At 42.8% G+C, this 27715-nt stretch overlaps 1 protein-coding gene across 1 annotated transcript; it reads left to right on the forward strand.

The window, feature by feature from the left end:
- The first annotated feature begins 4559 nt into the window (after window positions 1–4559).
- nabp1a (nucleic acid binding protein 1a) lies at window positions 4560–26092 on the forward strand. The gene is made up of 6 exons (XM_078229229.1): window positions 4560–5243; window positions 5598–5736; window positions 14787–14858; window positions 18655–18739; window positions 18932–18998; window positions 24993–26092. The coding sequence occupies exons 1-6, from the start codon at window positions 5153–5155 to the stop codon at window positions 25196–25198; spliced, it is 660 nt and encodes a 219-aa protein (XP_078085355.1). The 5' UTR covers window positions 4560–5152; the 3' UTR covers window positions 25199–26092.
- The last annotated feature ends 1623 nt before the right edge of the window (window positions 26093–27715 follow it).

Consider the following 27715-nt stretch of genomic DNA (forward strand, 5'->3'; position numbering starts at 1 on the left):
AAAACAACATTGGGGAAGTCAACAGAGATGAAAATGTCACGCTAATGGAAGGTGAGAGGAGATGGAGGCAAAAGCTAGAAATTATGCTGTGAAAGGAGTTTGGGATAATGCTTCCCTGAGGTGGAAGTTGAAAAATCAGGGTAGCTAGAAATGAGATGTGGATAGTGAGAGAGACAAGGAAGAGCTTGGAGGTGAAGAGTTTAATGGGGTGGGAGGGTGTGGTTGGGGGTGTTATGTGCATGGTGAGTGAAACATATATATCACTTGAGTGATTTGTGAACATTAAACCGTACCTCAGCAAGAAATCAATGAAGCTGATTTCCTTCCATCCCTCTCCTCCTGTTCCGGCCTAGGCACAACATTGCTGAGCCATTAACATGATCGGGGAGCTGGAAGGCACCTACCACCAGCTAAGGATAAAAGCATCTTGTATGGCTTCATTTCTGGCCACTGACCTTGAAGCCTTCTTCCAGAAGAATATCAGTTGCAGCTGATGGTAGCTGAGTCAAATATTTATGGGTTCAAGTCCCACGCCAAAAACATGAGCACATAATCTTTAAGCTTGGCATTTCAGTGAGAGGGTGCTGCATTGTCTGAGGTGCTGTCTTTTGGATGGGATGTTTAACTGTCTGCCTCACATTGAGATAAATGCTCCAATCACATTTTTTGAAGCAGAACTGGGGAGTTCTCTGCAATGCCCTGGGAAATATTTATCCCACAACCTACCTCACGAGAAGGGAACAGGTTATCTGGCCATCATCCCATTGCTGGGTGCGACATGTTGCTATACACAAATTGGTTGCCATGTTTCCTACAATACCACAGTGACAACCCTCCCAAAATAACTCATCAGCTGTAAAGTGCTTTGGGACAAACTGAGTTTTTGAAAGGCATTGTATCAGATACATCCCAAGGGCATAGAAACATAGAAAACTACAGCACAAAAGAGGCCCTTCGGCCCCACAAGTTGTGCCGAACATATCCCTACCTTTTAGGCCTACCTATAACCCTCCATCCTATTAAGTCCCATGTACTCATCCAGGAGTCTCTTAAAAGACCCTATTGAGTTTGCCTCCACCACCACTGACGGCAGCCGATTCCACTCGTCCACCACCCTCTGTGTGAAAAACTTCCCTCTAACATTTCCCCTGTACCTACCCCCCAGCACCTTAAACCTGTGTCCTCTCGTAGCAGCCATTTCCACCCTGGGAAAAAGCCTCTGAGAGTCCACCCGATCTATGCCTCTCAACATCTTATATACCTCTATTAGGTCTCCTCTCATCCTACGTCTCTCCAAGGAGAAAAGACCGAGCTCCCTCAGCCTATCCTCATAAGGCATGCCACTCAATCCAGGCAACATCCTTGTAAATCTCCTCTGCACCCTTTCAATCTTTTCCACGTCCTTCCTGTAATGAGGCGACCAGAACTGAACACAGTACTCCAAGTGGGGTCTGACGAGGGTCTTATATAGCTGCATCATTATTCCCGGACTCCTAAACTCAATCCCTCGATTGATAAAGGCCAGCACCCCATACGCCTTCTTAACCACCTCCTCCACCTGCGGGGCCGATTTTAGAGTCCTATGGACCCGGACCCCCAGGTCCTTCTGATCCTCTACAGTACTAAGAGTCTTTCCCTTTATATTGTACTCCTTCATCCCATTCGACCTGCCAAAATGGACCACTACGCATTTATCTGGGTTGAAGTCCATCTGCCACTTCTCCGCCCAGTCTTGCATCCTATCTATGTCCCTCTGTAACTTCTGACATCCCTCCAGACTGTCCACAACCCCACCAACCTTCGTGTCGTCGGCAAACTTACCAACCCATCCCTCCACTTCCTCATCCAGGTCAATTATGAAAATGACAAATGGCAAGGGTCCCAGAACAGATCCCTGGGGCACACCACTGGTGACCGACCTCCATTTAGAAAAAGACCCATCTATACACACTCTCTGCCTCCTTTGGGCAAGCCAGTTCTGGATCCAGAGGGCAGCAGCCCCTTGGATGCCATGCCCTCTCACTTTTTCGAGAAGCCTTGCATGGGGGACCTTATCGAACGCCTTGCTAAAATCCATATAAACCACATCTACCGCTTTCCCTTCATCAATGTGTTTAGTCACATTTTCGAAGAACTCCAACAGGCTCGTAAGGCACGATTTGCCTTTGACAAAGCCATGCTGAGTATTCTTGAGCATACTAAACCTCTCTAAATGCTCATAAATCTTGTCCCTCAGGATCTTCTCCATCAGCTTACCAACCACTGAGGTTAGACTCACCGGTAGGTAATTTCTGGGCTATCCCTATTCCCTTTCTTGAAAATAGGAACCACATCCGCAATCCTCCGGCACCTCTCCCGTCTCCATCGACGACGCAAAGATCATCGCCAGAGGCTCTGCAATCTCTTCCCTCGCCTCCCACAGTAACCTGGGATACATCCCATCCAGCATAATAAAAACAAAATACTCCATGGATCCTGGGGATCCGAAATAAAAACAGAAAGCACTGGAAAACCTCAGCCGGTCTGGCAGCATCTGTGGAGAGAGAAACAGAGTTCATGTTTCGAGTCCAATATGATTCTGCTTTGGAACTGAAAGGAGGAAGAGATGTGATTGGTTTTAAGCTGTTGAAATAGAGGGGAGAGCTCTCAAAGACAATTAGAAATAACACCAAATGTTGGTTTACCAGTAACACCCATACCCCCATGAACAAACATATAAAAGAAATATGAATATAAGAGTGAGGCAGTTAGCTCAGCTGGCTAGTGTGGAGTTCAGAATAATACCAATTGCGTGGGTTCAATTCCTGTTCTGGCTGAGGTAGACTTGGGATCTGCCTCCCCACCTGCTCTTGCTTGATGTGGATGCATGCTCCATAAACTATATAACCAATTGTCTCTATCTTGTCTGATAGAGATGGGATTTCTAAGGTCCTTTGTGGAAGGTGGCCAATTATCTACCCATAAATGCAAGATCTTTGACAAACAGGATAACAACTCTCAAATTGCCCTATTAAGGGAGTGGTTTGAACTACATAAGCTGCCTGCAGATTTCTTTTACACTGCTTCCAAGACCCTTCTTCCTACAGGGGTCATAGTGCTAACCTGAACACGACTTCAGCATGTGCTCTTCCAAACACACTGCTGGCACAGTGGTTAGCGCTGCTGCCTCACAGCACCAGAGACTTGGGTTCAATTCCAGCCTTGGGTGACTGTATGGAGTTTGCACATTCTCCCCGTGTCTGCGTGAATTTCCTCCAGGTGCTCTGGTTCCACAATGTGGAGATGTCGGCATGCAGATTTGGTGGATTGGCCATGCCAAATTGCACTTTGGTGTCCCAAGATGTATAGGTTAGATGGATTAGTCGTGGTAAATGGGATTACAGTGATAGGGCAAGGGAGAGGGCCTGGGTAAGATTTTCTGTCAGGGAATCGGTGCAGAATCAATGGGCTGAATGGCCTCTACTGTAATGTAGGGATTCTATGATTTTTTATGGAACAGGCCAATGTTAAAGAAAGGGCAAGTCAAAGAAGCCCCCTCCTCACTTATTTACAACCCTACAATAAATGGACTTGTACCTTTAACTGCTGCAGACGCAATGCTGCCTCCACCCCACCTGTGGGGTAAGTCGCAGAAATCCTCAGGTAATGTCCCTGCCAGAGTTTTCTAGAATCAGAAACCACGTGGGTGCAGGGGAGGAATGTTAAACCTTATGTCCCCGAAAGAGGGTGGAGTAAACTGATGAAAAGAGAAAATAATCGTTGAATACGTCTCAAAAAGATTAAAAATGGCCAGTGAAAAGTTATGGGAAAGTTCCATAGATCTAATGTAAATTACCAATCCTAATAATTTGGTCTTTTATGCATGTGTCCTGTAATGTTGCAGCGACATCTATCCAACTTGGCCACTTAATGTCCCGGAAAGGGTACGGCCGAATTTCAAAGGTAGAAAGGGAGGGGAAGGGTGGAGAAGAGGAATCTTTTCTGATTGCGCAGAGAACTTTTACTGTCCGCCCCCAAACGTTTGGCTAAACTAGTAAAACGCTGATTCTTACACAAACCTTCCATTGTGAACAGGCTTCCTGATTGAATGTCTCCCCACCCTAGCCTACCCTCCCCCAAGTTTGTAATCAGCAAAATAAGGCATTGGGACATGTTAAGGCTGCCAGTCCATGTGCCTGTACAGCAGGGGACGTGTCAGCCTCGGCAACGTCAACCAAGGCGATTGGAATGCGGAGACAATGGTTTGGAACATCCGGACACTCAGCAGCCAATCAACAGCCCCGCTCGCGTTCCATCTGTAATTGGCAACACACCCAGTGGGAACAAAGTGAATTTTCCCAGACTGAGACCTTTATATCAGAGTGAGAATAACAGAGAGAAACACGGGGCCAATGGGGCGGATATCAGCACTAAATATTCAACATTTCATAAAAAGGTCGCCCTCATTCCACCCCTCCTTTTCCGAGGGGCGGTGTGTCACGTAGCGACGAGGGACGTTTCACGACCGCCGTAAATACGCCCATGGCTCTATAAAAGGCGCTGGGAGCGCATGTTTGCGTAGTGTGGGCTTTTGTGTGAGCGGTAGAGGTAGTTAGAGTGAAGCTGGGCAGTGGGGACGAGGAAAAAAAAAGGCAGCCTCCAGTAGGAGCAGGGCGCAGTCAAACAGCTTCCCGGCTCATATATTCTAATCGTTGGGCTTAATCATGACTGTAATCAGTTAATTAAAAATCAGTTGCTGCCATTTCACAGACGAGTTTAAAAGAGTGTGTATATATATATTTATATAATATATCCCTGTTGTGTGTGAGCGAGAGTTCGCTTCATCGCTGCAACACAAAAAAATAGCGTGGGAGTTATCAGGGAAAGGAAGGAGCTGGAGGTTTAGTTTTTGTTTTAAATACAAATCTCTGACTTGATTTTTCGGAAGCCACGGGGTTTTTTGTGAGTCAGAAGGAAGCATAAACTAGAAGTGTCACCAAAGGGACTTATAATCTTGCGGAAGTTGTATTTTTGTGTGTGTGAGAGAAGCGGGGCAGCAGCAGCAGCCACCTTCCCCACACACCGAGCCCGGGACTCCAGCCAGCGAGGCTCTCTCCCCTCCCCGAGTGATGCTTTGTGTTGTGCTGTGTGAACGCACATTTTCCCAATCACCATGAGCATGAACAACGACACATACGCATTTGTAAAAGACATTAAGCCAGGAATGAAAAATTTAAATGTCATCTTTATTGTTCTGGAAATAGGTAAGTTAGGTAGGGGCTGCAGCCCTGAAACAACAGAAATAAGTTACCATATAATCGTTTAACTGATGGCAAGGTCTCTAAGTAAGTTTACTAAAAAAAGAGCCCCACCCTTTGGAAGTATGATCATGGATTTTTAAAAAAATCGGTGGGAAGTGAACCGAGCCAGTTTAAAACCCCTTTTTAAAAAAGTGCTAGCGAGGTACGGGTCAGCTTCCTGTCAAACGCGCGACACCTTCAATTTTCTTTTATCTGAGAGTTTTACTTCTAGTGCAGTTGAGTGCACCCGCTTCTAGACAGGTTAATGAATGTACGCTACTGGAACTAATTATAGGTTTTTATTCGCTCTCTGTGCAGGTCGAGTTACCAAAACTAAAGATGGACATGAAGTGAGGTCGTGCAAAGTAGCCGATAAAACTGGCAGCATCACAATTTCAGTGTGGGATGAGGTTGGAGGTCTAATACAGCCCGGGGATATCATTCGCTTGACGAGAGGGTACGTCGAATGTGGCCAAGTGACTACAGGCAAAGCATGTGACTGAATATCACAGCTTGCCAGTGTGGTTCAATGTGTGTATGAAGTATTTTTTTAAAAAGGTTGAAAACAAGCAGGGAAGTTGAGTTGCAATGGTAATTTGGGAAAGGATTGTTTTAGAACGGCTACGTGATCAATGATAGATCCAGCCTGGTGTAATAAAGATGTCATGATGTGGAGATGCTGGTGTTGGACTACGGTAAACACTAAGAGTTTTAACAACACCAGGTTAAAGTCCAACAGGCTTATTTGGTAGCAAATGCCATTAGCTTTTGGAGCGCTGTCTCTTCGTCGGATGGAGTGGATATCTGCTCTCAAACAGGACATACAGAAACACAAAATCCAGTTACAGAATACTGATTAGAATGCAAATCTCTGCAGCCAACCAGGTCTTAAAGATACAGACAATGTGAGTGGAGGGAGCATTAGGCACAGGTTAAAGAGATGTGTATTGTCTCCAGACAGGACAGCCAGTGAGATTCTGCAAGTCCAGGAGGCAAGCTGTGGGGGTTACTGATAGTGTGACATAAACCCAAGATCCCAGTTTAGGCCGTCCTCACGTGTGCGGAACTTGGCTATCAGTTTCTGCTCAGCGACTCTGCGCTGTCGTGTGTTGAGAAGGCCGCCTTGGAGAACGCTTACCCGAAGATCAGAGGCTGAATGCCCATGACTGCTGAAGTGCTCCCCCACAGGAAGAGAACAGTCTTGCCTGGTGATTGTCGAGCGGTGTTCATTCATCCGTTGTCGTAGCGTCTCCATGGTTTCCCCAATGTACCATGCCCACGGATAACCTCATGATGCTCTACTTCTCCAGCTTCCACCCTAAACACATTTTAAAAGCCATCCCCTACTGACAAGCCCTCTGTAAACATACGATCTGCTCAGATGAGGCGGAACCCAACAGACACCTACAGATGCTGAAAGACGCCCTCGTAAGAACAGGATATGGCGCTCGACTCATCGATCGACAGTTCCGACGCGCCACAGTGAAAAACCGCACCGACCTCGGAAGACACGGGACACAGTGGACAGAGTACCCTTCGCCGTCCAGTACTTCCCCGGAGCGGAGAAGCTACGGCATCTCCTCCGGAGCCTTCAACATGTCATTGATGAAGACGAACATCTCGCCAAGGCCATCCCCACACCCCCACTTCTTGCCTTCAACAACCGCACAACCCCAAACAGACCATTGTCCGCAGCAAACTACCCAGCCTTCAGGAGAACAGTGACCACGACACCACACAACTCTGCCACAGCAACCTCTGCAAGACGTGCTGGATCATCGACACGGATGCCATCATCTTACATGAGAACACCATCTACCAGGTACACGGTACCTACTCTTGCAACTCGGCCAACGTTGTCTACCTGATACGCTGCAGGAAAGGATGTCCCGAGGCATGGTACGTTGGGGAAACCATGCAGATGCTACGACAACGGATGAATGAACGCCGCTCGACAATCGCCAGGCAAGACTGTTCTCTTCCTGTTGGGTCACGGGCATTCAGCCTCTGATCTTCGGGTAAGCGTTCTCCAAGGCGGCCTTCACGACACACGACAGCGCAGAGTCGCTGAGCAGAAACTGATAGCCAAGTTCCGCACAGGTGAGGATGGCCTAAACCGGGATCTTGAGTTTATGTCACACTATCAGTAACGCCCACAGCTTGCCTCCTGGACTTGCAGAATCTCACTGGCTGTCCTGTCTGGAGACAATACACATCTCTTTAACCTGTGTTTAATGCTCCCTCCACTCACATTGTCTGTATCTTTAAGACCTGGTTGGCTGTAGAGATTTGCATTCTAATCAGTATTCTGTAACTTGATTTTGTGTCTCTGTATGCCCTGTTTGAGAGCAGATATCCACTCCATCTGACGAAGGGGCAGCGCTCCGAAAGCTAATGGCATTTGCTACCAAATAAACCTGTTGGACTTTAACCTGGTGTTGTTAAAACTCTTACTGTAATAAAGATGTTGCAGGTTCATCGGCACCCAGTGGGGTGAGGGTGGTATGGCATGTTGCTGGTTGAGTAATATGGCCTAAGAATGAGATGACTCCTTCAAGAATGGAGAGTCCCTTTTCAGATATTGGACTAGAATGGATCCCCTTGAAGAAAGCATGAAATAGGTTTGAATTGTTCAGAATTTGACCATGTGGCATTGACTTGTACAACCTGAATAGGGATTTCCAATGGCAATTTGATCCAGTTAGGTTAGGCTGCTAATGGCTTACAACTGAACAATGCCAAATGATCTTTCCAGAATCTGTTTTGTCCAGCTGTTGGACAGTGAAGTCTGTCTTTAACAGTGGCAAACTATTTGACTAATGAGGCATCACAGAATAAGCAGATGTTTCCCCTTCTGGTGGACTGTTCAGTCATGGGTTATAAGCTACTTAATGTGCCCTAACATGGGTACTGAGTGATTTATTCTTCTACTGCCAGTGGCTGTGATCAGTCATCTCTGACTAGGTTCAGTCATACAACTTTCAGCTGAATGACGGTTATTTTGGGAGCTGAACTGTGGCTAAATGCCATTTCATGACGGTTGCTCACCTTTTGGTTTCTGCCCTTCCAACTGCTACAATAACTTTTATTTACAAAGCCTCTTAAACTTTCCAAGGTTCATGGGAGCGTTATAAAACAAAAGGGGATATTGAGTCAGATGATCAAAGACTTTATTGGAGAAAATTTAAGGCCGAGGGATATAGGGAGGGAATTCCAGCGCTTGGGGCTTAGGCAGCGGAAGATGCATCCACTGATGGTGGCGTGATTAAAATTGGGGATGTACGAGAGGCCAGAATTAGAGAAGCGCAAATATCTTGGAGGCTTGTAGGACTCGGAGATTAGAGATTGGGAGGGATGAGCCTATTTAAGGATTTGAAGACCAGATGAGATGTTTTAAATCTATTTGGTAGCTGTAATGTACATCAGCAAAAACTGGTGATGGGGCAACTGGGTTTGGTGTGAGTTAAGACGCTGGTAGCAGAGTTTTGGATGATCTCAAGTTTACAGGAGGTAGAATGAGGGAGATCAGCTAGGAATGTATTGGAATAGTTGAGTACGGAGGTAACAAGCTCATAGTACCGGATGCCAGATACGTAGTCTTGTAATGTAGCAACAGTGGTGGTAATGAGGCAGAGCTGGGTGTTGTCTGCATATATGTGAGAATGAATGTAATGCTTCTGGCTGATATTGTCATGGAGCAATATGTAGATAAGTAATGGGAGGTGGCCTTGTGAAGTTATGGGGGGTACCAGAGGTAATGCTGTGGGCACAGGAAGAGACCATTCCAAGTCATTCTCTCTGGCTATGATTGGATAAGAATTGAACTGGACAGTGGGTTGGAGAGGTATTGGAGGAGGATGGTAAGACCAGAATTAAGCCAATCAGCCCTTTGAGTCTACTTTGCCATTCAATCATGGCTGATAAGTTTCTCAACTCGAATCTCCCGCCTTTTCCCTGTGTGGTCAACCATGTCAGGTGAAGGGAAAGTTACCTTTGCCATGTTCACACAGGATGCCAATTGTGACTTTAAGGGCTGTTACTGTATTGTGATTGGGCTGAAACCTGATTGGGGGATGGCACAAAAAACAGAATGGATTTGGGAGGACACTCAGAACTTTGATTAAAAAGGGGAAGTTGGAGGTGGGATGGTAGTTTGCAAGAACAGGGGGGGCGGGGGGGGTCAAGGGTGTTTTTGAGGATGTGATGATAAATCTGCTAGCATTTTTAAATCTCCTTTTCCTTGAGTCTTTTGTTACACATCACCTAGCTCTTTCTGTGCCTCTGGTAGCACGCTATCCTCTCAATCTCTTGGCTGTGCCGGACCCTTCAATATTTGATATGTTACATGCAGTTTCTCCATGACTCCGTTCCGTGACTCTTGCGTGGTCTGCCTGGTTCCATTCCATTTGGAGCAGCGCTCCGAAAGCTAGTGGTTTTTGCTCCCAAATAAACCTGTTGGACTTTAACCTGGTGTTGTGAGACTTCTTACTGTGGTTCCATTCCTACATATCCCAGTGTAGGAACTACATCTTAAATAATGACTACTTTTATTTCATTATCGCCTCTGGCATAATACTAAGCCCAACCCTTGTCTCCTATGCTGCTCTTGATGTTATACACTCTGAAACTTTCATGTTTACTTACTCTGCAACTTTTTCTCCCACCACTAACCTTGGTTTCGAGGACCCAAATCTTGCTGGGGTGGGGAGTCGATATGGGTCAGCTCCAAGTTGTTGGAGCTGACAACAGTAGGGTGAGGGCAAGGGGCACCTAGGATCTCAATGAATGATGGCACCAAAGGTGTATCTCCTTAACTAATGAGTGATAATGATAGAGAAAATAGAAGTGACCGATACAAGGTGAATTAAATCTGGTCCACAACGAGAAATAGAGAAGGAACAAAAGGTTAGATTGCGAGACAAAGGGAAAGTAAGAAATTAATTTTTTTAATTGAAAAAAATGCCATATGGAGAAATGAGACGCAAACGTTTCAAATATCTTGTTTTCTGAGCTGAGGGATTGGCTGAACTTGCTACATAATTAAAAGGGATATGTATATATGTTGTTAAATACCACCTCTAACTTTCTGCCATATTTAATTTTGTGTTGAAATGCCAATCCAGCACATCTGAGGATGTGATGCTGTTTATACAACTCGAGCAGTGGAACTAACAATTTATGGCTATTTGCAATTCTGCCTGATATCTGGTTGTGCGGTCATGGTCTAAGGCAGTGGATTGAGGTTTCACTCCCTATGAAGGTGTGGGTTTGAATCACCCTGTCGCCAAAGTTTTGGGGAGGCAATTGCGCAATGATATCGTCACTGGGCTAGTAATCAAGAAATCCAGTGTAATGTTTTGAGAGGCAGCACTGCTGCCTCACAGCTCCAGTGACCCCAGGTTCAATTTCGGCCTTGGGCGACTCTGTGTAGAGTTTGCATGTTCTCCCCATATCTGCGTTGGTTTCCTCCAGGTGCAGGTGCTCTGATGTCCTCCCACAGTCCAAAGATGTGCGAGTTAGGTGGATTGGCCATGCTAAATTGCCTCTTAATGTCCCAAGATGTATAGGTTAGATGGGTTGCCATGGGAAATGTGTGGGGTGACGGTGATAAGTTAGGGGAGAGGGCCTGGGTAAGTTGCTCTGTCAGAGAGTCGGTGTAGACTTGGTGGGCCGAATGGCTTCTTCTACACTGTAGGTATTCTATGAACTCTGGCCAATTTCTACATTAATATTATGAAGTTAGTATTATTTTTACAGTAAGATTTAGGCCACAACTTGTCGTATCGTATCTTGAGTGACCAAGAGCTTTCTCTTGGTAAGATGGAAGCCATGCAATTTTCATCCTGCCTTTTCAATCTAGCAGCTGTTGAGACTGTAAACACATGTCACATGAAGGAGAAGTTGTGAATAAATCAGCTCAATTAAACTCCGGATCCAGATGTGAAAGGACAGTACGCCAAATGCGTGCATCATCCGTTCCTGAAACATGTTCACAAACCCGTTGTGAAACGATACTGAAACTGTACACATTGAGTGGAAGAAGCTGCTCTGTAATGTAAGGTACAGGGACTTCTGTGGCACAGGGTACTGACAAATTCAGTGATAAAAGTTAAGCAAATTGGAACACCTGAAATCTATCTTGAATGGATACATGCTGGAATACAAATTGTCGTATTCTGAGGTAAATTTTAGATGAAGGCGTGGTTATAGATGATCAAACCACAACCGCCTGTTTAAAAAATTTGGATATTCTGCCAAATTAATGCAACAAACAAAATATTTTCTAAAGTTGACTTGTACTGTCTGCTTTACTCCCAGAACTGGAGCTTTCCATAATAAATTTGTTCTGACTTTAGTGTTGAATGGTTGTCAGACAACACTTGTCAGGATCTTGTTCTGACTTGTTTGTAACTTCAGCATGGGAATAATATTTCTCAACCAGCTGCTTTGTCTTTCTAATACAAAATATTCACAGATGAGTTTACAGACTTCAGCTGTTTGCATAAATGTGAAAGCACCAGCTATCACTGCAATGATAATCCAAGCCCTGTGCATATAGGGAACGTTTAATACAGTCATCCATTTTTTGCAAAAATGATGAAAAAGCTCTTTGTCTAGAGGCAGAAGTATCCTTTGTGATGTGCCTTGCTGCAGAGGTCACCATTCGAGCAGCATTGCTGGCTAGTTCTCTCCCCACCCCACCCAATTAGCCTGGGGCTTTTGTCTCTTGGGGCATTTTCCCCTCTATCATTGATTTATCCTGGTAATAAGCCAGTATGTTTTTGCTTGTAGGATCTACATATTTGTCCTCTATCATTGGAGGTTTACCTTGGATCATGAAGAAAGTACAGCAGCTTGAAATCTGCTGCATATGATCAGTTTTTTTTTGTTTTAGTGCCAGTGTCACAGTGCAATACATGTCTGGCAGATTCCACACCACTGGGCTCTGTGTCCGCATTTAAGGTTTGTTCTCCTGTACTAATCTGCTTTCACCCTTTTTAGTCTGAAAGGGGAAGGCCAAATCTCTTAGCGTGAGGCAAGATGTGTGGGAGAAGCAGGAAATGATTCTTCCTGGCGTCACTTGGTGAGTCTGTGTGGTTTACACACGTCTCAGTGTTAACGAGTCACATTATTTCCTATCTCGCTGCCCTTCAGTTTGACACATTAGTCTTTTTGATATTAAGCAATTTTTCTAGCCCAAAAGGAAACCACACGATTCAAATGGCTGATAAATCTTTTTGGTTTAGAGTTAAACTAAGTTTTTTGTTTAACTTTTAATGGCCAGATCTCAATTTGCTACACCAGTTTTTAATGGAAGTCACATTTTATTTTACTGCTGGGAAGAAGGGAATTTTAACACAATGCCTTTGTTTGTGTTGCGGTTGTACGTTTTCAAAGTTCTTCAGAAGTAAACGAGGATTCTTCTTTGTTCAGTACTGTGATTAACACTGATTCGTAGGTGTTTTAGTTGTCACCTCGCTATGAGGGTGGAGGTACATCTGTCAACATTTGGAGGGTTTGTAGCCTAGTTTTGCTAAAATGAACTTTCGGTTTAACATAATGAAGTATCAGGTAATATATATATGCAATAAAACTAAAAGTGGATGTGCATATTTGATTTTGGGGTTTAGAATGCTTTGACTTAATTATTTAGTTAAACATGAACCTGTAGTAGATTTAGTTTGTAACTGATGTGGCTTTTTCAGACTCCAAGTGAAACCGTTTTAACTATTTGAGTTTACAATGATGCCAGCTCCATATATCTGGCATGCAGTAAGACTGCTGTGTATGGTCCAAAATTCTGGAAACTGCTGAGCCAAACGAGCAAAAATTGCTTCTGTTTTCTATACAAATGCCTTTAGTGTTTTAAAGACGAAAGGAGTATCTGGCCTGTACTTCAAGCTAAGGTGCATGCCATAATTCTCCAAACAAATGAATTAGTCACTGGGCAGCATAATGGTTAGCACTGCTGCCTTGCAGCACCAGGGACCCAGAATTAATTCATGCCTTGGGTCATTGTGTGGAATTTGCACACTCTCGCTGTGTCTTTGTGGGTTTACTCCGGATGCACCACTTTCCTCCAAAGGATAGTCTAAAGATAGGTTGGGTGTATTAGCCATGGTAAATGCACGGGGTTATGGCGATTTTGGAGGTGGGGGGGGGGGAGGGGAGGAGGGAATGTGCTGTGGCTAGGTAAGATGCTGTTTCGGAGAGTCTGCAGCCTTGATGGGCCAAATGACCTCTTTCTATACTGTAGGGATTCAAGTATATGTCTCAGGAATGACCACTTGAGAATGCTGGTGGAACAGTACTAATGGAAATTATGGAATAGGAGGCTACTATGTGCTCCGACCTGTGTAATTCCTTAACTAGAACTTATTCACTCCAGATCGTGACCTGTCCCAGTTTCGTCGCCTATTTTTAAAAAAATGCTTATCCTGTCCTTTTAAACCTGCCACAGTGGCTTGTAATAAGACATTCCATCTTTAAAAGAACTGGCAACAAATTGTCCTAATCGTTCTGACACTGGATGACAAAAATAGTATTCCCTTTTAAAAGCAGTTTATATCAGATTATGTAATACAGAAACAGCCATTTGGCTTAACCAATCCACCCTTGCTTTGGTCAACAACAAAACATTTTGGTTTGAATTATTAAAATTATTGACTGACACCAATTCTGTAGAGTTTCCAGTTAGTTTTGGTGGGCATTCTAAAATCTCTCCTGTTTTATTCATCGGTTTGTATTCATTGCTATTGGGAAGCATCAACACATTTAAAAGCCTATTTACAGATTTTGTGAATGCAGAATATGAAACCAAAATATGTGCCTTCTATTTTGAGTCTTTGGTTGCATAAGATTGTGATCTGTTTAAAAAGATTGTTAGCAAGTCTTCTGGCAATGTTAAGATTTTAATGAGAATGTAGATGAGGCTGCAGTTATCTCTCCTAAGAAGTGTCTCATTTAAAATTCCTGTCCATAGATAAATGTGCCATTTGGCTGCACAATTGAAATTACAGGCTACTAAAGCTTACAGTAACATTCGATCCCCTTTGTTGCCCTTGTAGCACCAATTTTTATTCTATAATTACAGCTCAATCCCAAAAAAGGCGTTTGAGTTTGAAGCACAAGGTTCGGTAATCCCTGTTCTTGGATAAACTTGGCCACACCTATCTGGTTCTTGAAGCTATATCTTGAAGAAGATTATTTTTAAAAAGCAAGAATAGGCCTGTGCTGTACAAAGTGGCATTGATGGCAATTTGGAGTCTTTCCATTAGATTGTCCTGCCACCCAGTGATAGGAGGTGGTAATAGAATGCACTTGATTACATAACTGCATACAAATTGTCGTGGGAGAAAAGTGCTTTATTTTGGTTATTGGCTTCACTGCAAAGCCTTTTTTATCGCATGATGCTGCTAAATGTTTTCCTTTACAATTGCACGACATATTTGAATTTTTTTTACAATTTTAATTTACTGACTTTCTCCATGACCTTTCCTTGTTCAGTTACGCTTCAATGTGGAAAAATTGCCTGACGCTCTATACTGGGAGAGGTGGTGATCTTCAAAAAATAGGAGAGTAAGTATGACGACGCAACCTGAGGAAATCCAAGGAAAATATCTCCACTCAAATTCATCCTTATAGACTGGTGAGGACAAGATCAATCTTGTGGTGTTCTCAGCAGTCAGCTCTCGGGTGTATAATAAGCAGAGTTTCAACAGGTATAGATTTACCTGGGAGATTGTACCCCAATAATATTGGTGCCTTCGGGAGAGCAGAGGGAATTGGGATGGGAAAGATTTAGGAAACTAAAGAACTCTTTCAGCATATTTTATTCCTCATCCCTCCTGTTGTTGCATTTTTTTTTCAATCCATGTTTACACGACTAATAGAGAATCAACTTGGTTGGCAGAAGAACTTCCTTTAATGTTTGACAAAATAATTCTATACATCAAAATATTAATGAATACATAAGAAATGGGAGCAGGCGAAGGTGGCTTTTCAAGCCTGCTCATGTCATTCAGTATTATTGCTGCTCTGGTCTGGCTTTTTGCCTCCGCTCCATTTTCTTGCCGATTCCCTATAACCAACTGTCCCGTCATTTTAAAAATCTGTAACCTAGCCCTGAATATGTTCGGAGACTCAAAACTCCAAATCACTTGGACAAAATTCCTCCTCATCTCTCTCAAATAGGCAACACCTTGTTCTGAATCTAGATTGCCACATGAAGGGGAACACCCTCTCGGCATTTACCTTGACAAATACCCTCAGAATCGTGTATGCTTCAATCAGATCACCCCTCTTAAATTCTAATGAAAATAGCCTTCACCCTTCCTCAAAGACCCTTCACCTCCGGAATCAATCTACTGAATCTTCTCTGAACTGCCTTCAATGTAAATATATCCCTCATTGAATAAAGAGACCAAAACTGTACATGGTAATCTAAATGTGATCTTATGGAGGATATGTACTTCTAAGGGAGAATATCTTAAAACTACTGCCAATCATTACTACGTCAGTGGGATGTGTTGTATCAGTCCCATGAACTGTAGTCAATTGACAAGCACCAGCAGTGAAGATCAGATGTACTGTACTCAGCTGGCTAGTTAACTTTATTTGCAGATAGAACAAAGAAAATTACAGCACAGGAACAGGCCCTTCAGCCCTCTAAGCCTGCACCAACCATGCTGCCCAACTTAACTAAAAACACCTACCCTTCCGGGGACCATATCCCTCTATTCCCATCCTATTCATGTATTTGTCAAGACGCCCCTTAAAAGTCACTACCGTATCCGCTTCCACTACCTCCCCAGGCAATGAGTTCCAGACATTCACTACTTTCTGTAAAAAATCTGCCTCGTACATCTCCTTTAAACCTTGCCCCTCGCACCTTAAACCTGCGCCCCCTAGTAATTGACTCTTCCACCCTGGGAAAAAGCTTCTGATTATCCACTCTGTCCATGCCTCTCATAATCTTGTAGATTATGTACATAGGACTATGTACAGATAAAGAACCCATGTTATTGTTTACCAATCTTTGTCATATGATTGATACATTTAATTCTGAGCAGAACATAAGAGGTGTCGCCAATGCCCTGCACGGTTGTAGCAACTCTTCCCTATTATACTCTATCCCCCTAATGTTCCATTTGCCTTCCTAATTACTTAACCTCCATGCTAACTTTGTTTCTTGTATGAGGGCACCCAGATCCCTCTGCACTATAGCATTCTCTAGACACTCCATTGTTGCTTTTCTACTATTCCTGCCAAAGTGAGTAGAAACCCTACAGTGCAGAAGGAGGCCATCTGGCCCATCGAGTTTGCACCAACCACAATCCCACCCAGGCCCTACCCCCATATCCGTACATATTTACCCACTAGTCCCTCTAACCTACGTATCTCAGGACACTAAGGGGCAATTTTAGCATGGCCAATCAACCTAACCCGCACATCTTGGGACTGTGGGAGGAAACCGGAGCACCCGGAGGAAACCCACACAGACACGAGGAGAATGTGCAAACTCCACACAGACAGTGACCCAAGCCGGGAATCGAACCCAGGTCCCTGGAGCTGTGAAGCAGCAGTGCTAACCACTGTGCTACCGTGCCGCCCCAAATGAGTAATCTCTCATTTTTTGACATTATGCTCACTTGAAGGCTGAGTAGTTTCGTTGGATAGACAGTGCTGAGAGATTCATGCCAACAGCACAGGGTTCAATCCCCTTGGTGCCTCCATGGCCCACCACTAGTAAACCAAAATCATGGCATTTGCTGTGGTTTGGTGAATAATCTCCAAGAACCTGCCTTGAGGCAGATCTGTCAGATGCTTGCCCACTCACTCCACCTACAGTTTTCCTCATGACTTGCTTACCCACCATCTTTGTATCAACAAAATTGGCTAGAACGCACTCAGTCGCTTCATCTAGGTCATTTACTATAGATTGTAAATGGTTGAGGCTCCAGCACTGATCCCTGTGGCACTCCAGTTAGTTTGCCAACCTGAAAACGATCCATTTATCCTGACTGTTTTCTGTTAGCTAATTCCCTATCCATGCTAATATAGTACCCCCAAAACCATAAGCCTGTGTGTTGTGCAGTAACCTTTTATGTGGCATTTTAAATGCCATTTTATATCAGTTGCCAGCAGGAGATAAACATGTATCCTGATTCTGCCTGGTCAGCACAAAACAATTGTGGCATTGTTTTGATTAATTTTTCATTTATGACTTTTTTGTTTTAAAAGGTGCTGACTTGACTTTTGATTTTTTTTTAAGAAGCGCATCTCCTAATAGTTTGTGTAAGAGCAATAGGCAAGGCTAGTAATACAACATCAGACAAATAGCAATAATTTCTTTATTGGTGTTGGGATGACATTTTGTGATTCAGATTTGAATCCTGTGGGACATGAAGCAATAGCCTTGCCTGTAACATACAAAGGAGCTATAGTGAAATTTGATTTGCTCTGTGGGAATGCTGATGTTTTTGGTATTGTGTTGGGATTTTTCAGCTGTTTTTTCCCCCCAATGGAACACTATTTTGGCTGTGGGGATATTGATAATGAAGCCTCTGGAAGTGAAATAAAGTTCTGCTTTTTAAAATATTGAATTCTATTTAAGCTAAAAGCTGCTGAAGACTTATGACCAAGGGAAATATTTTCATCTCCATATAATAGCTACAAGTCGTACTTGTATTGTTTGTAATCTGAGGGTAAACGTTCTTGGTCCCATTGTCACCAAGCAAATTCAGAGTTGGGGAGGAAGTAGAGATGGGTTAATGACTCAAATGAGGAGCAGGAGGTGACTGATGCATATCTGGCTGTGTTGCTGAGAACATGATGCATGGAAGTGACAACTGGTCATTTTATAATCCCTACTATTTCTGACTGTGCATGGTGAAGGGACTGAACTATTTGTGCTACTTCTGTCAGTGCTTCTCTGACCACATCTTGTCACTGTGTGGAGTCTGCACATTCTCCTGTCTGTGTGGGATTCCTCTGGGTGCTCCGGTTTCCTCCCACAGTCCGAAAGACACGCTGGGTATATGCATTGGCCATGCTACATTCTCCCTCGGTGTACCCAAACAGGCCTAAAGTGTGTGACGAGGAGATTTTCACAGTAACTTCATTGCAGTGTTAATGTAAGCTTACTTATGACACTAATGAATAAACCTTTAAACTTTGAATTTTTTTTTTCTTCATTCCCTTTCTGGTCAATATATCAACTGCAATTCAATGGATGAGTAGTTGTATAATAACTGTCTCTGCATTTCCAGCTTTCACCCTCTATTTTCACAGCTATGTTTTCAAATTATTTTTAAAAATTTGATATTTCAGTGAGCAGTGTAACATTTTAATATTTTCTTTACTTTGCTGTTAGGTTTTGTATGGTATATTCAGAAGTACCCAACTTTAGTGAACCAAATCCAGACTACCTCAGCCAGCTGAACCAAACAAACAAAGTTGTAAGTGGCATTAGGACTGTTGAAAGCATGCTGTGTTGGCATTACGGTCCTTGTTTCTTAACTTTTAAAAAATATGGGGGATAATTTAATTCAATTCAATGTATAATCAACTTTTTTTTTACTGTGGAGCTTTTATTCCTCATTGTCTCTGTGATATTGTTCTTTCATTTAATATTTAAATGTTTTATCAAGGCACAAAGTGAACATAGAAACAATTCACCTCCTAGTCAGCTGGCTACAAATGGACAAATGCAAACAGGTAAGCTGGTAATGTAGACCACTCTTGAATAAAACTGACACACTGAGCACTGCAGTGTCTATGTTTGTTCTTCTGTTTCTCTCTCTCTGTTCACACTCTAAATTCTAGTCATTCATTTTCCCCCTCATTCTACCTTGAGACCTGTTCTGCAGAAAGGCTTTCTGTCTGTTAAAATGTGTATCTTTGATCCTAAAATTGGTAAACTAAGCAATTGAAAAGTATATACTTTGATGTAACTTTGTCTTGTGCAAATATCTAATTGAATTTTTAAGGGGAAGGAAGAGATGTTGTCTGTGGGTTTTCAAGTGTTTAACGAAGTGGCACATGAGGTGTTTAACAAAGTTAAGGCGCGTAGAATCGGGTCAGTGTCAACTTGGATAAAATAATTAAGGACAAAGAACTACCAGGTTCTTGTGAGTAGTTGTTTTTCAGACTAGAAGATGGTAGACCATGGTATTTCTCAATTAAGCATTAAGTAATGCTTTTTTGATCTTAAATAAATGACTGGGATCTTTGAAAACAACATTTCAAAATTTGGATGAACTTATCGACTGCAGCAGAACATTGGTTAGCAGAATCAGCAGACAAGGCAAAAAATGGAATTTAGCACAGAAATGTGAAGTGATGCATTTTGGCAGAAGGGATAGGCAATATAGACTAAATGGCACAGTTTTAAACAGTAGGCAGGGACTGAGGGAGTTGAAATTTAATGTGCATAAATCCTAGTGTGGCAGGATGTATTAAGAATAGTTAATAAAGCATATGAGACCTTGGCTGTCAAAAATAGAGGCACTAAGTACAAAAGCAGGGAACATAAGAACATAACAAGAAATAGGAGCAGGAGTAGATCATCTAGCTCCTCGAGCCTGCCCCGCCATTCAAATAGATCATGGCTGATCTGATAGTGGTTTAGTTCCGCTTACCCGCCCGCTCCCCATAACTCTTAATTCCCTTATTGATCAGAAATCTATCTACCTGTGACTTAAACATATTTAACGAGGTAGCCTCCACTGCTTCAATGGGCAGAGAATTCCAGAGATTCACTACCCTCTGAGAGAAGAAGTTCCCCCTCAACGCTGTTCTGAACCGGCCCCCCCTTATTTTGAGGCTGTGTCCTCTAGTTCTTGTTTCCTTTCTAAGTGGAGAGAATCTCTCTGCCTCTACCCTGTCTAGCCCCTTCATTATCTTATATGTCTCTATAAGATCTCCCCTCAGCCTTCTAAACTCCGAAGGCCCAATCTACTCGATCTCTCCTCATAAGCTAACCCCCTCATCTCCGGTATCAACCTGGTGAACCTTCTCTGCTGAATATTTATTAAATCTCTGGTTAGGCCACAAGTGGAGTTTTTTGCTCAGTTCTGGCACTAACCTTTAGGAAGGAGGTGGGATTTCTCGAAGGTGCAGAGGGGATTTCCCAGAATAATTTTGGGGTGGGGTGGGGAGATTTTAGTTGAGGTTGGGTTGGAGAAGCTGGAGTTGTTCTTGCCACAAAGGGGATTGAGGGGAGATTAGATAGCGGTGTACAAAATTGGCTGGTTTAGATCATTAGGCAAAAAAAAATTGTTCCTGTTAGCTGATAACAGAAGGACGAGGGAACACAGATTTAAGATACGAGGGGTGGGCAGATATGGGGAAGAGCTCCTTTATGTAGCAGGTGATGATGGCCTGGACCTCGCTGTCTGTCAGAATCATAGAATCCCAACAATGCAGAAAGAGGCCATTTGGCCCATCGAGTCTGCACCGACCACAATCCCACCCAGGCCCTACCCCCGTACATTTTACCTGCCAATCCCTCTAACCTACACATCTCAGGACACTAAGGGGCAATTTTAGCATGGCCAATCAACCTAACCCGCACATCTTTGGACTGTGGGAGGAATCCGGAGCACCTGGAGGAAACCCACGCAGACACGAGGAGAATGTGCAAACTCCACACAGACAGTAGCCCAAGCCAGGAATCGAACCTGGGTCCCTGGAGCTGTGAAGCAGCAGTGCTAACCACTGTGCTACTGGCACGGTAGTTGAAAGGTTTCAAAAGGAACTTTAGGGAATGTGCAAGGTTATGGGGGTAGAGTGGGAATATGGGGCTAAGTGAGGAGGTCAGTTGTCTAACTAGCTTGGTTAAGTTCTTGATTTAAAATAAACAGATTGAAGGCAGTGCAGTAGATGTGTTGAGGAAGAAAATGGGATTCTTGGCCTTGGAAATAGGGCATTAAATACAAACGCAAGAAAGTTATGCTACATCTTGATCTCTTGTTAGTTGCAGCTAGAGTATTGTGTCCAATTCTGGGCACCACACCTTGAATCATGTCATCTGGCAGGATCTCCTGGTCCTGCTGATGGTGTACCCCTGCTGCAGGTTTCGCTGCGGCGAGAGGTTACAGGGGAAGTTTATCAGGATGACGCCCAGGGAGCTCCGTTGTGTGAGTGAGACTGGAGAAACTGCAGTTGTTCTCTCTCTAAAGCGAAGGGGATAAAGACATTTTGAAAGAGCAGCCGGGAGAACTATTTCCTCTTGGGTTGTTAACTCGAGGACATAAAGGAATGAGAGGGGAAATGAGAAATTTTTTTTTTCAATGGATTGTTCTGGGGCAAGGACTAAATTGTGTAGCTCTTTCAAAGAACCAGTGACTAGCTCAATGACTCGATTCTGATTCTATTCCGAAGGGATTAGATTTAGTTGTGATGCTTTCTTTGCTCAAGCATGCTGTTTGCTGATGAATTTAAACACTGCATCAAGTGTCTTGGGAGTGGGGTGGCTGGAAATGAGCATTGCTGGAGCATCCGTGGATATTCTGTTCACAAATGCTCACTCTCCTGAAGTATGGAAAGATCAAATACATTTTGTACATCAAGTTTTGAAATAATTCTATAAAATTGCCCATTAAAGCCGGTGAGAATTTGGTAGCTGCCATTTCTGCACCTGCGCCCAAATAGATGCCATGAGATAAAGGCCGGAACTTTCCAGCTGTTGACGCTAGCAAGATCTTCTGGCCGTGCTGACGGTACACCCCTGCCGTGGGTTTCACAGCAGCGAGCGGGGCGTTCAACAGGAAACACCGTTGATAATGGCGGGACCTGAAGATCCTGCCACCAGCCATTGGCAGGCTGCCTCTCATTACTGTGAAACATGTGGCAGGTTGGGTGGTAAATTTTGCCCAAATATTCGGAGTCATTCTCTTCCCACTGCCCATCAATTTTTAAATAAGGCTATAGATAGATAATTTGAGGTTTATGGCAATCTTCTATCGTAACTTTGGAAGGTCAAAGGAAACCAAAAAACACACCATTTGTCTTCAGCTCCCACCAAAGTGACAACTCTGAAGAACTCTGTAGAAATACATTGTTCTGATTATATGCTAAACTTTAATGTTTCGTCTACTGATTATCGAGCTTTCAGATAAACCTGCCCCTGGTATGGTCCTGGTCAATTTGTTTTTAATAAGCTTTATGAAGGAGTCATATAGGTGACCTGCTATAGGAAATAACTGTCAAAGCAAGGAATGTTAAAGTCTTCAGATTGTGTTACTGTCATGACGAGCCAGAGAGTACAAGCCTGCTGGGTTGTCCTATAATCAGGAGTCCTCATGTGTACCATGACTGTCTTCTGTTCAGTGCCATTAAAGTAGAACAGTGATGCTTGTGTTTTTTGACCAGTCTAAATCTGCCTGAATTTAAAAGGGGACATGAAGATTATTCTGCACTGGCCAATACTATACGTAAGCTCATAATCTGTTTCCTCCTGCCAAGGTTCACTTCTTGAGTCAGAATGTTATGGGTTCAAATCCCAATCCAGAACTTGAGCACAAAAACCAAGGCTGACGCCCTGGTGCAGTATTGAGGAAGTGCTGCTGAGCATCTTTTGAGTGTGACATTAAACCGAGGCCTTCTCGGTTGAACGTAAAAGATCCCTTGGCACTATCTTGACAGTGTAGGGAGGATTATCCATGGTGTCCTGAACAATATTTACTACTTGGTCATCACAAAAAAAAAATCTGGTCATTGTTGTCTGTGGGTGCATGCTGTGTAGAAATTGGCTGCATTATAACAATGGTGCTTTTTTAAAAAGTGCTCCATTGACTGTAAAAGACAACCTGCAGTCATTATATAAATAACATGTATATGAAATCAAGCCTTTCTTTCTCTGAAAAACTTGGATGAAATATCAAATCAATTTTGTAGAAGTACAAAAGACAGTGTGGTGAATTTTACCGTTCCGCCTGCCATGGGAATCAGAGCGGGCAACGGACAGACCATGGAAAGGTAGTTGACCTTGTGCGGGATTTTCCGGTTTCGGGGTGAGCGAGGCCGGAAAATCTCGCCGGTGTCTCCCATCATTCATTTTATTGCCCTTGATGTGAAGAATTCTTACACCCAACTATCCTGGATCACTCTGCATCATTTTGCTTAATGTGAAGCTGGTGAGATTGAGTATTTGTTCACCTGCCTAATTAAACGGTATAATTTAATTTGTTCTGTGCAACATTTGGCGTCAGGTTGAATATAACAAGCTTTTGATAACAAGTGAGCGCTTTCTTGATGTTGCCCAAGTCCTCTTCATAATGCATTAAACTGTTTGATTTGTGAAAATGTGATTTCAAGAAGAATTACTCAATGTGACCAATCTAAGTAGAACATATTTAATAGCATAAGAAATAGAAGGACAAGTAGACACCATGGCCTGTGGAGCCTGCTCTGCAATTTAGTAAGTTTGTGGCTGCACTTCCACAGCAACTTTCCCCATAATCTGAGTGCCCCAAAATCTTCTCCAGCTCAATGTTGAACATACTCAGCAGCTGAACATCCAGAGTACTTTGGGTTAGAAAATTCTGAAGATTTGCAACCCTTTGAATGAATGAATATCTCCCTCGTCTCAGTCCTGAATGCCTGATCTCTTCCTTACCCTGAAACTAAGATGCTTGGTTCCAGACTCTCCCAGCCACTAGGAACAGCTTTTCAGCATCTCCCCAGTTGGATCCCCTCGCTTTTATCCGTTTCCATGTAATCACCACTCCTCCGATACTCCAGGGAGGGTAGGTCCATTGTACTTGATCTCTGCTCATCAGACACCCCTTACATTCAGGCATTTAAATCTAGTGAACCTTGGTCGCATTCTTCTTCAGGGCATATATATTCTTCCTTTTGCACAGAGACCAAACCTGCACATGTTACTCCGTGTGATCTCATTGAAGCTCTAATATAATTGCAACAAAACTTGCTTTCGCTATACTGCATTCCAACGCCACCACCAACCCCTGCCTTACAACACACCATTTGACTTGCTAATTGCTTGTACCTTCATATTAACTTTGATCTATGAACCTCTGATTCCCTCTTCTTGAGTTCTAACATTTAACATTCTCTCAAAAGGTTCTACTTTTCCATTCTGCCTGCAAAAATAGATAATCTCTCATTTTGCAACGTTATATACTGTCTGCCACTTTCATGCCCATCACTGAACTGATCTACATTCCTTTGCAGTCTGTATCTTTCTCCCAGCTTTGTATTGTCAGAAAACTTGGATATATTGCACTCACTCCCCTCATCAAAGTCATGGTATAGATTGTAAATAGTTGAGGCCCCAGGACTGATCCTCGCAGCATCCCACTAGTTATATCCTGTCATCTCAAGAATGACCTATTTCTACTGTGTTCTGTTACTAACCAGTCCTCTGTCTCTGCAAATGTATTTGCCACCAATCTTGTGGAATAATTCATGTCCAGCACTTTATTGAATTCCTTTTGAATATTCAAATATACTTCATTCACTGGTTGCCTTTTATCCAGCTAGTTACAATCTCAATAACTAGGATTTGTCAAATGCATTTTCCTTTCATGAAATTGTTGACTGTCTTGATAAATTGTGATTTTTCAAGTGCCCTGCTATCTTGTCGTTGGGTTCTTTTAATGTTGAATTGCGTAGTTTAAACTGTACAGTATTTTCATTATGTATAAAGCATTAATGTCAAGGATTTTGTTAATCATTTTTGTTTAGGAAATGGCTCACAAAGTGGGCCATTGCAAGGGGGACTTCCCCCGTCAAGCAATAACCATCAGCAGCAGAACCCTAACTTTGTAGGTGGTGGAAGAAGCAATGGACGGGGACCAATCAGTCAGCAACAGATGAACCTAGCTCAAGGATCTACAGCTGTCGCCACTGTTAGCAATGGAAGAGACCCACGTAGAGCATTCAAAAGATGATGTGTGCCATATGTTTATACCAACCTTGTTCAACTCTACACCCTACTTGAACCCACTTGATGCACTTTGATTTTTACATAACTGAGTTTGTATGTATTGTTTTGTTTTACCCTCTTCATTAAGGTGGGGTTTTGAAATGTAAAACATTGCCTCAACAGTTGAGGTGTCTTGCAGTGTTCAAGCTGCACAAAACTTACTACTTTATGGTCTGAAAATGAGTTGTGAAAGTAGAGGTGATTGTGTTTGAGAGCAGTGGGACAAAAATTAATTTTAGGTTAAAATGTCAATAAAATCACATTAAATTACTGATAGCATGTAGTGAAAGGTATTATGTCACCTGACTGTCATCAGGAGTTTATAAGTTGAATCTTACTCATATGGCCTTTAATAAATTTACAAGGATTGTTTCTTCAATAATGGCATTGCAGGAATTTGCCATGATGGGGGTGGAGAAAGCTATTGCTTACTAGAAATTATCCTTAAAGAATTTGTAACTGGTTTGTTTCCCAGGTTTAAGAGGGGAGGGAATGAAATACAAGCTTCCTGCTCCTGGCTGCTGAACAAAGACTCTTGCTGGAGGAATACAGGATGGAGTTTGGTTGGACTATCCTGTCCAATCATGCTTCTTTGAGTGGCCTGCTGCAATAAATTGAGGAATAACAGTTGGCATCTGTTATCTTTATCAATCATAAATCTCTCTTCAATATGTTGAGGACAGGATGGTTCAGAGGAAATGCTGCTTGGGAGGAGGAGGAGAGGGAATGTTCGAGTTCAAAGCACAAGGGGAAACGGTATTTTGAAACTTAAATGTTTCTTTTTTGGGCATCAGCTATAACATGGAGCAATATACTGCAGTAATTAAATATACAGCCTCAATGTTGGATCTGAAATGACAGCAAGGCTTTTAGTATTTATTGCCACAAATGTTTGTTACTGTCTGAATGTATAACTCTTCATTTATAGATCAGATTTAACATGTTTGTTTATGCACAAGTTTTAATGTGTATGCACAGACATCCGTGATGAGACATTTACTATGCTTAGACATTATAGCATGCTTAGCTATAGAAATAATTTATGTTTTTGTTTCCAGACTAAGCTGCCTGGCTCAATACTGTTTTCATATTCTGCCCATTTTTAAGCAGTGGTCCAAATCCTACTCTAGATATTTGAATACAAAATTACACTTTCACTGCACTATCCTGAATGCTGCACTGTCAGTGTTACAGCTCTGATAAATTGAGGCCAGGACTGTTCCCTTGGGTGAATGTCAAAGTTCCTATTGCACCATTTGAAGAGCAGAGCAGTTATTCTAGTGCCCTATCCAACATTTATCTCTCAACCAGCATATTTCATTTTGTCTGGGACTTGAATTAGCTACCACATTTGCCTACGTTACAACACTGATTACAGCTTGAAAGTGCTTCATTGGCTGTCCTGAATATGTAAAAGGTATTATGCAAGTTCAGGTTTGTTCATTCTATCTATTTGCACAAAGGTATGCAACAAACCTCCAGGGTGTCAATTTACTTTGTCAATCTGTACTAGGTTAATAAAAATCCTTCACTTCACTTCAATTCTGCAGAGAGACTGGTAACAGCCTTTTCAGACCGACTTATAAAATCCATATCCACCAATGCTAAATTTGGAACAGCTGAGAGTCTGCAGCAAGGATGGTGGAAATTATTTTCTGCGGAAGGTGTGGGACATGTTAAAGCTAGTGGGTGATTGGGGAAATTGGCATGATGGAAAAGCAAACATTTAAAGTTGGCTTAAACATTCAATCTGTTACAATAATGCATTACAGCAAATGGACTTTCTGAATTTCTGTAGTGATGAGAAATGGGAATTCTAATACCATTTAACAAAGAAATAGGCAAGGTTTTAAATACTGGCTGATTTGTACCAGCTTGATTTTTTAAAATAAAATCAGTTTTGCTTTACAATGTAGGTTTAGTCAGGAAGTCCCTTTAAAGTAAATTTATTTATAAATACTGAATTGCAATGCTTAAGAGAAGGGGTTTAGATTTGTGCATGTTATTTTAAATTTCTGCTCCGGGTTTGATGCCACGGCTTCCACCACCACCCTCAAGTGGCTGTTCTGCATATCCTACACACTGCTGACTTATACCAGGGCTGCCAGACTTGGGAGTAAGGTATTGTGACCCTTCATAATCCAAAGCTGCTAAGATTTCTTGTAATGCGCCTGTTATTGCTGTACCTGAAATCTGTGATGTGGCGATCACAGCTTGGACTTCTGGTCAATGTAGCTAATTGAATCTATTAGGCTGGCTTTCTACATTTTGTAATATCGCCAAAGCACTTTTGCTGGATGTTGACAAAAGCACAAGTACAAATTATGGATGGTTTTGGTTTTAAGTGCTATCGTTACACCATACTGTGGCCATTTCTGGATGCTGAAGAACTAGGTTTGGAATGCTTTGTGAGAGTTCTAGTTCTCGCTGTCAGTGTGGATGTGATAAGATGCAAAGGATGGGAGCGGGTGTATAGAAGACT

This window comes from Mustelus asterias, chromosome 14 (assembly GCF_964213995.1).
Source record: "Mustelus asterias chromosome 14, sMusAst1.hap1.1, whole genome shotgun sequence".
Taxonomy (NCBI): domain Eukaryota; kingdom Metazoa; phylum Chordata; class Chondrichthyes; order Carcharhiniformes; family Triakidae; genus Mustelus; species Mustelus asterias.

What these genes read in the sequence shown, in the direction of transcription:
- nabp1a (XM_078229229.1), top strand. Translation starts at nt 5,153, where the DNA reads ATGAGCATGAACAACGACACATACGCATTTGTAAAAGACATTAAGCCA. An exon ending in GATCTTCAAAAAATAGGAGA is followed by an intron (nt 14,859 to 18,654) that starts GTAAGTATGACG and finishes CTTTGCTGTTAG; the next exon opens with GTTTTGTATGGTATATTCAG. An exon ending in TGAACCAAACAAACAAAGTT is followed by an intron (nt 18,740 to 18,931) that starts GTAAGTGGCATT and finishes TGTTTTATCAAG; the next exon opens with GCACAAAGTGAACATAGAAA.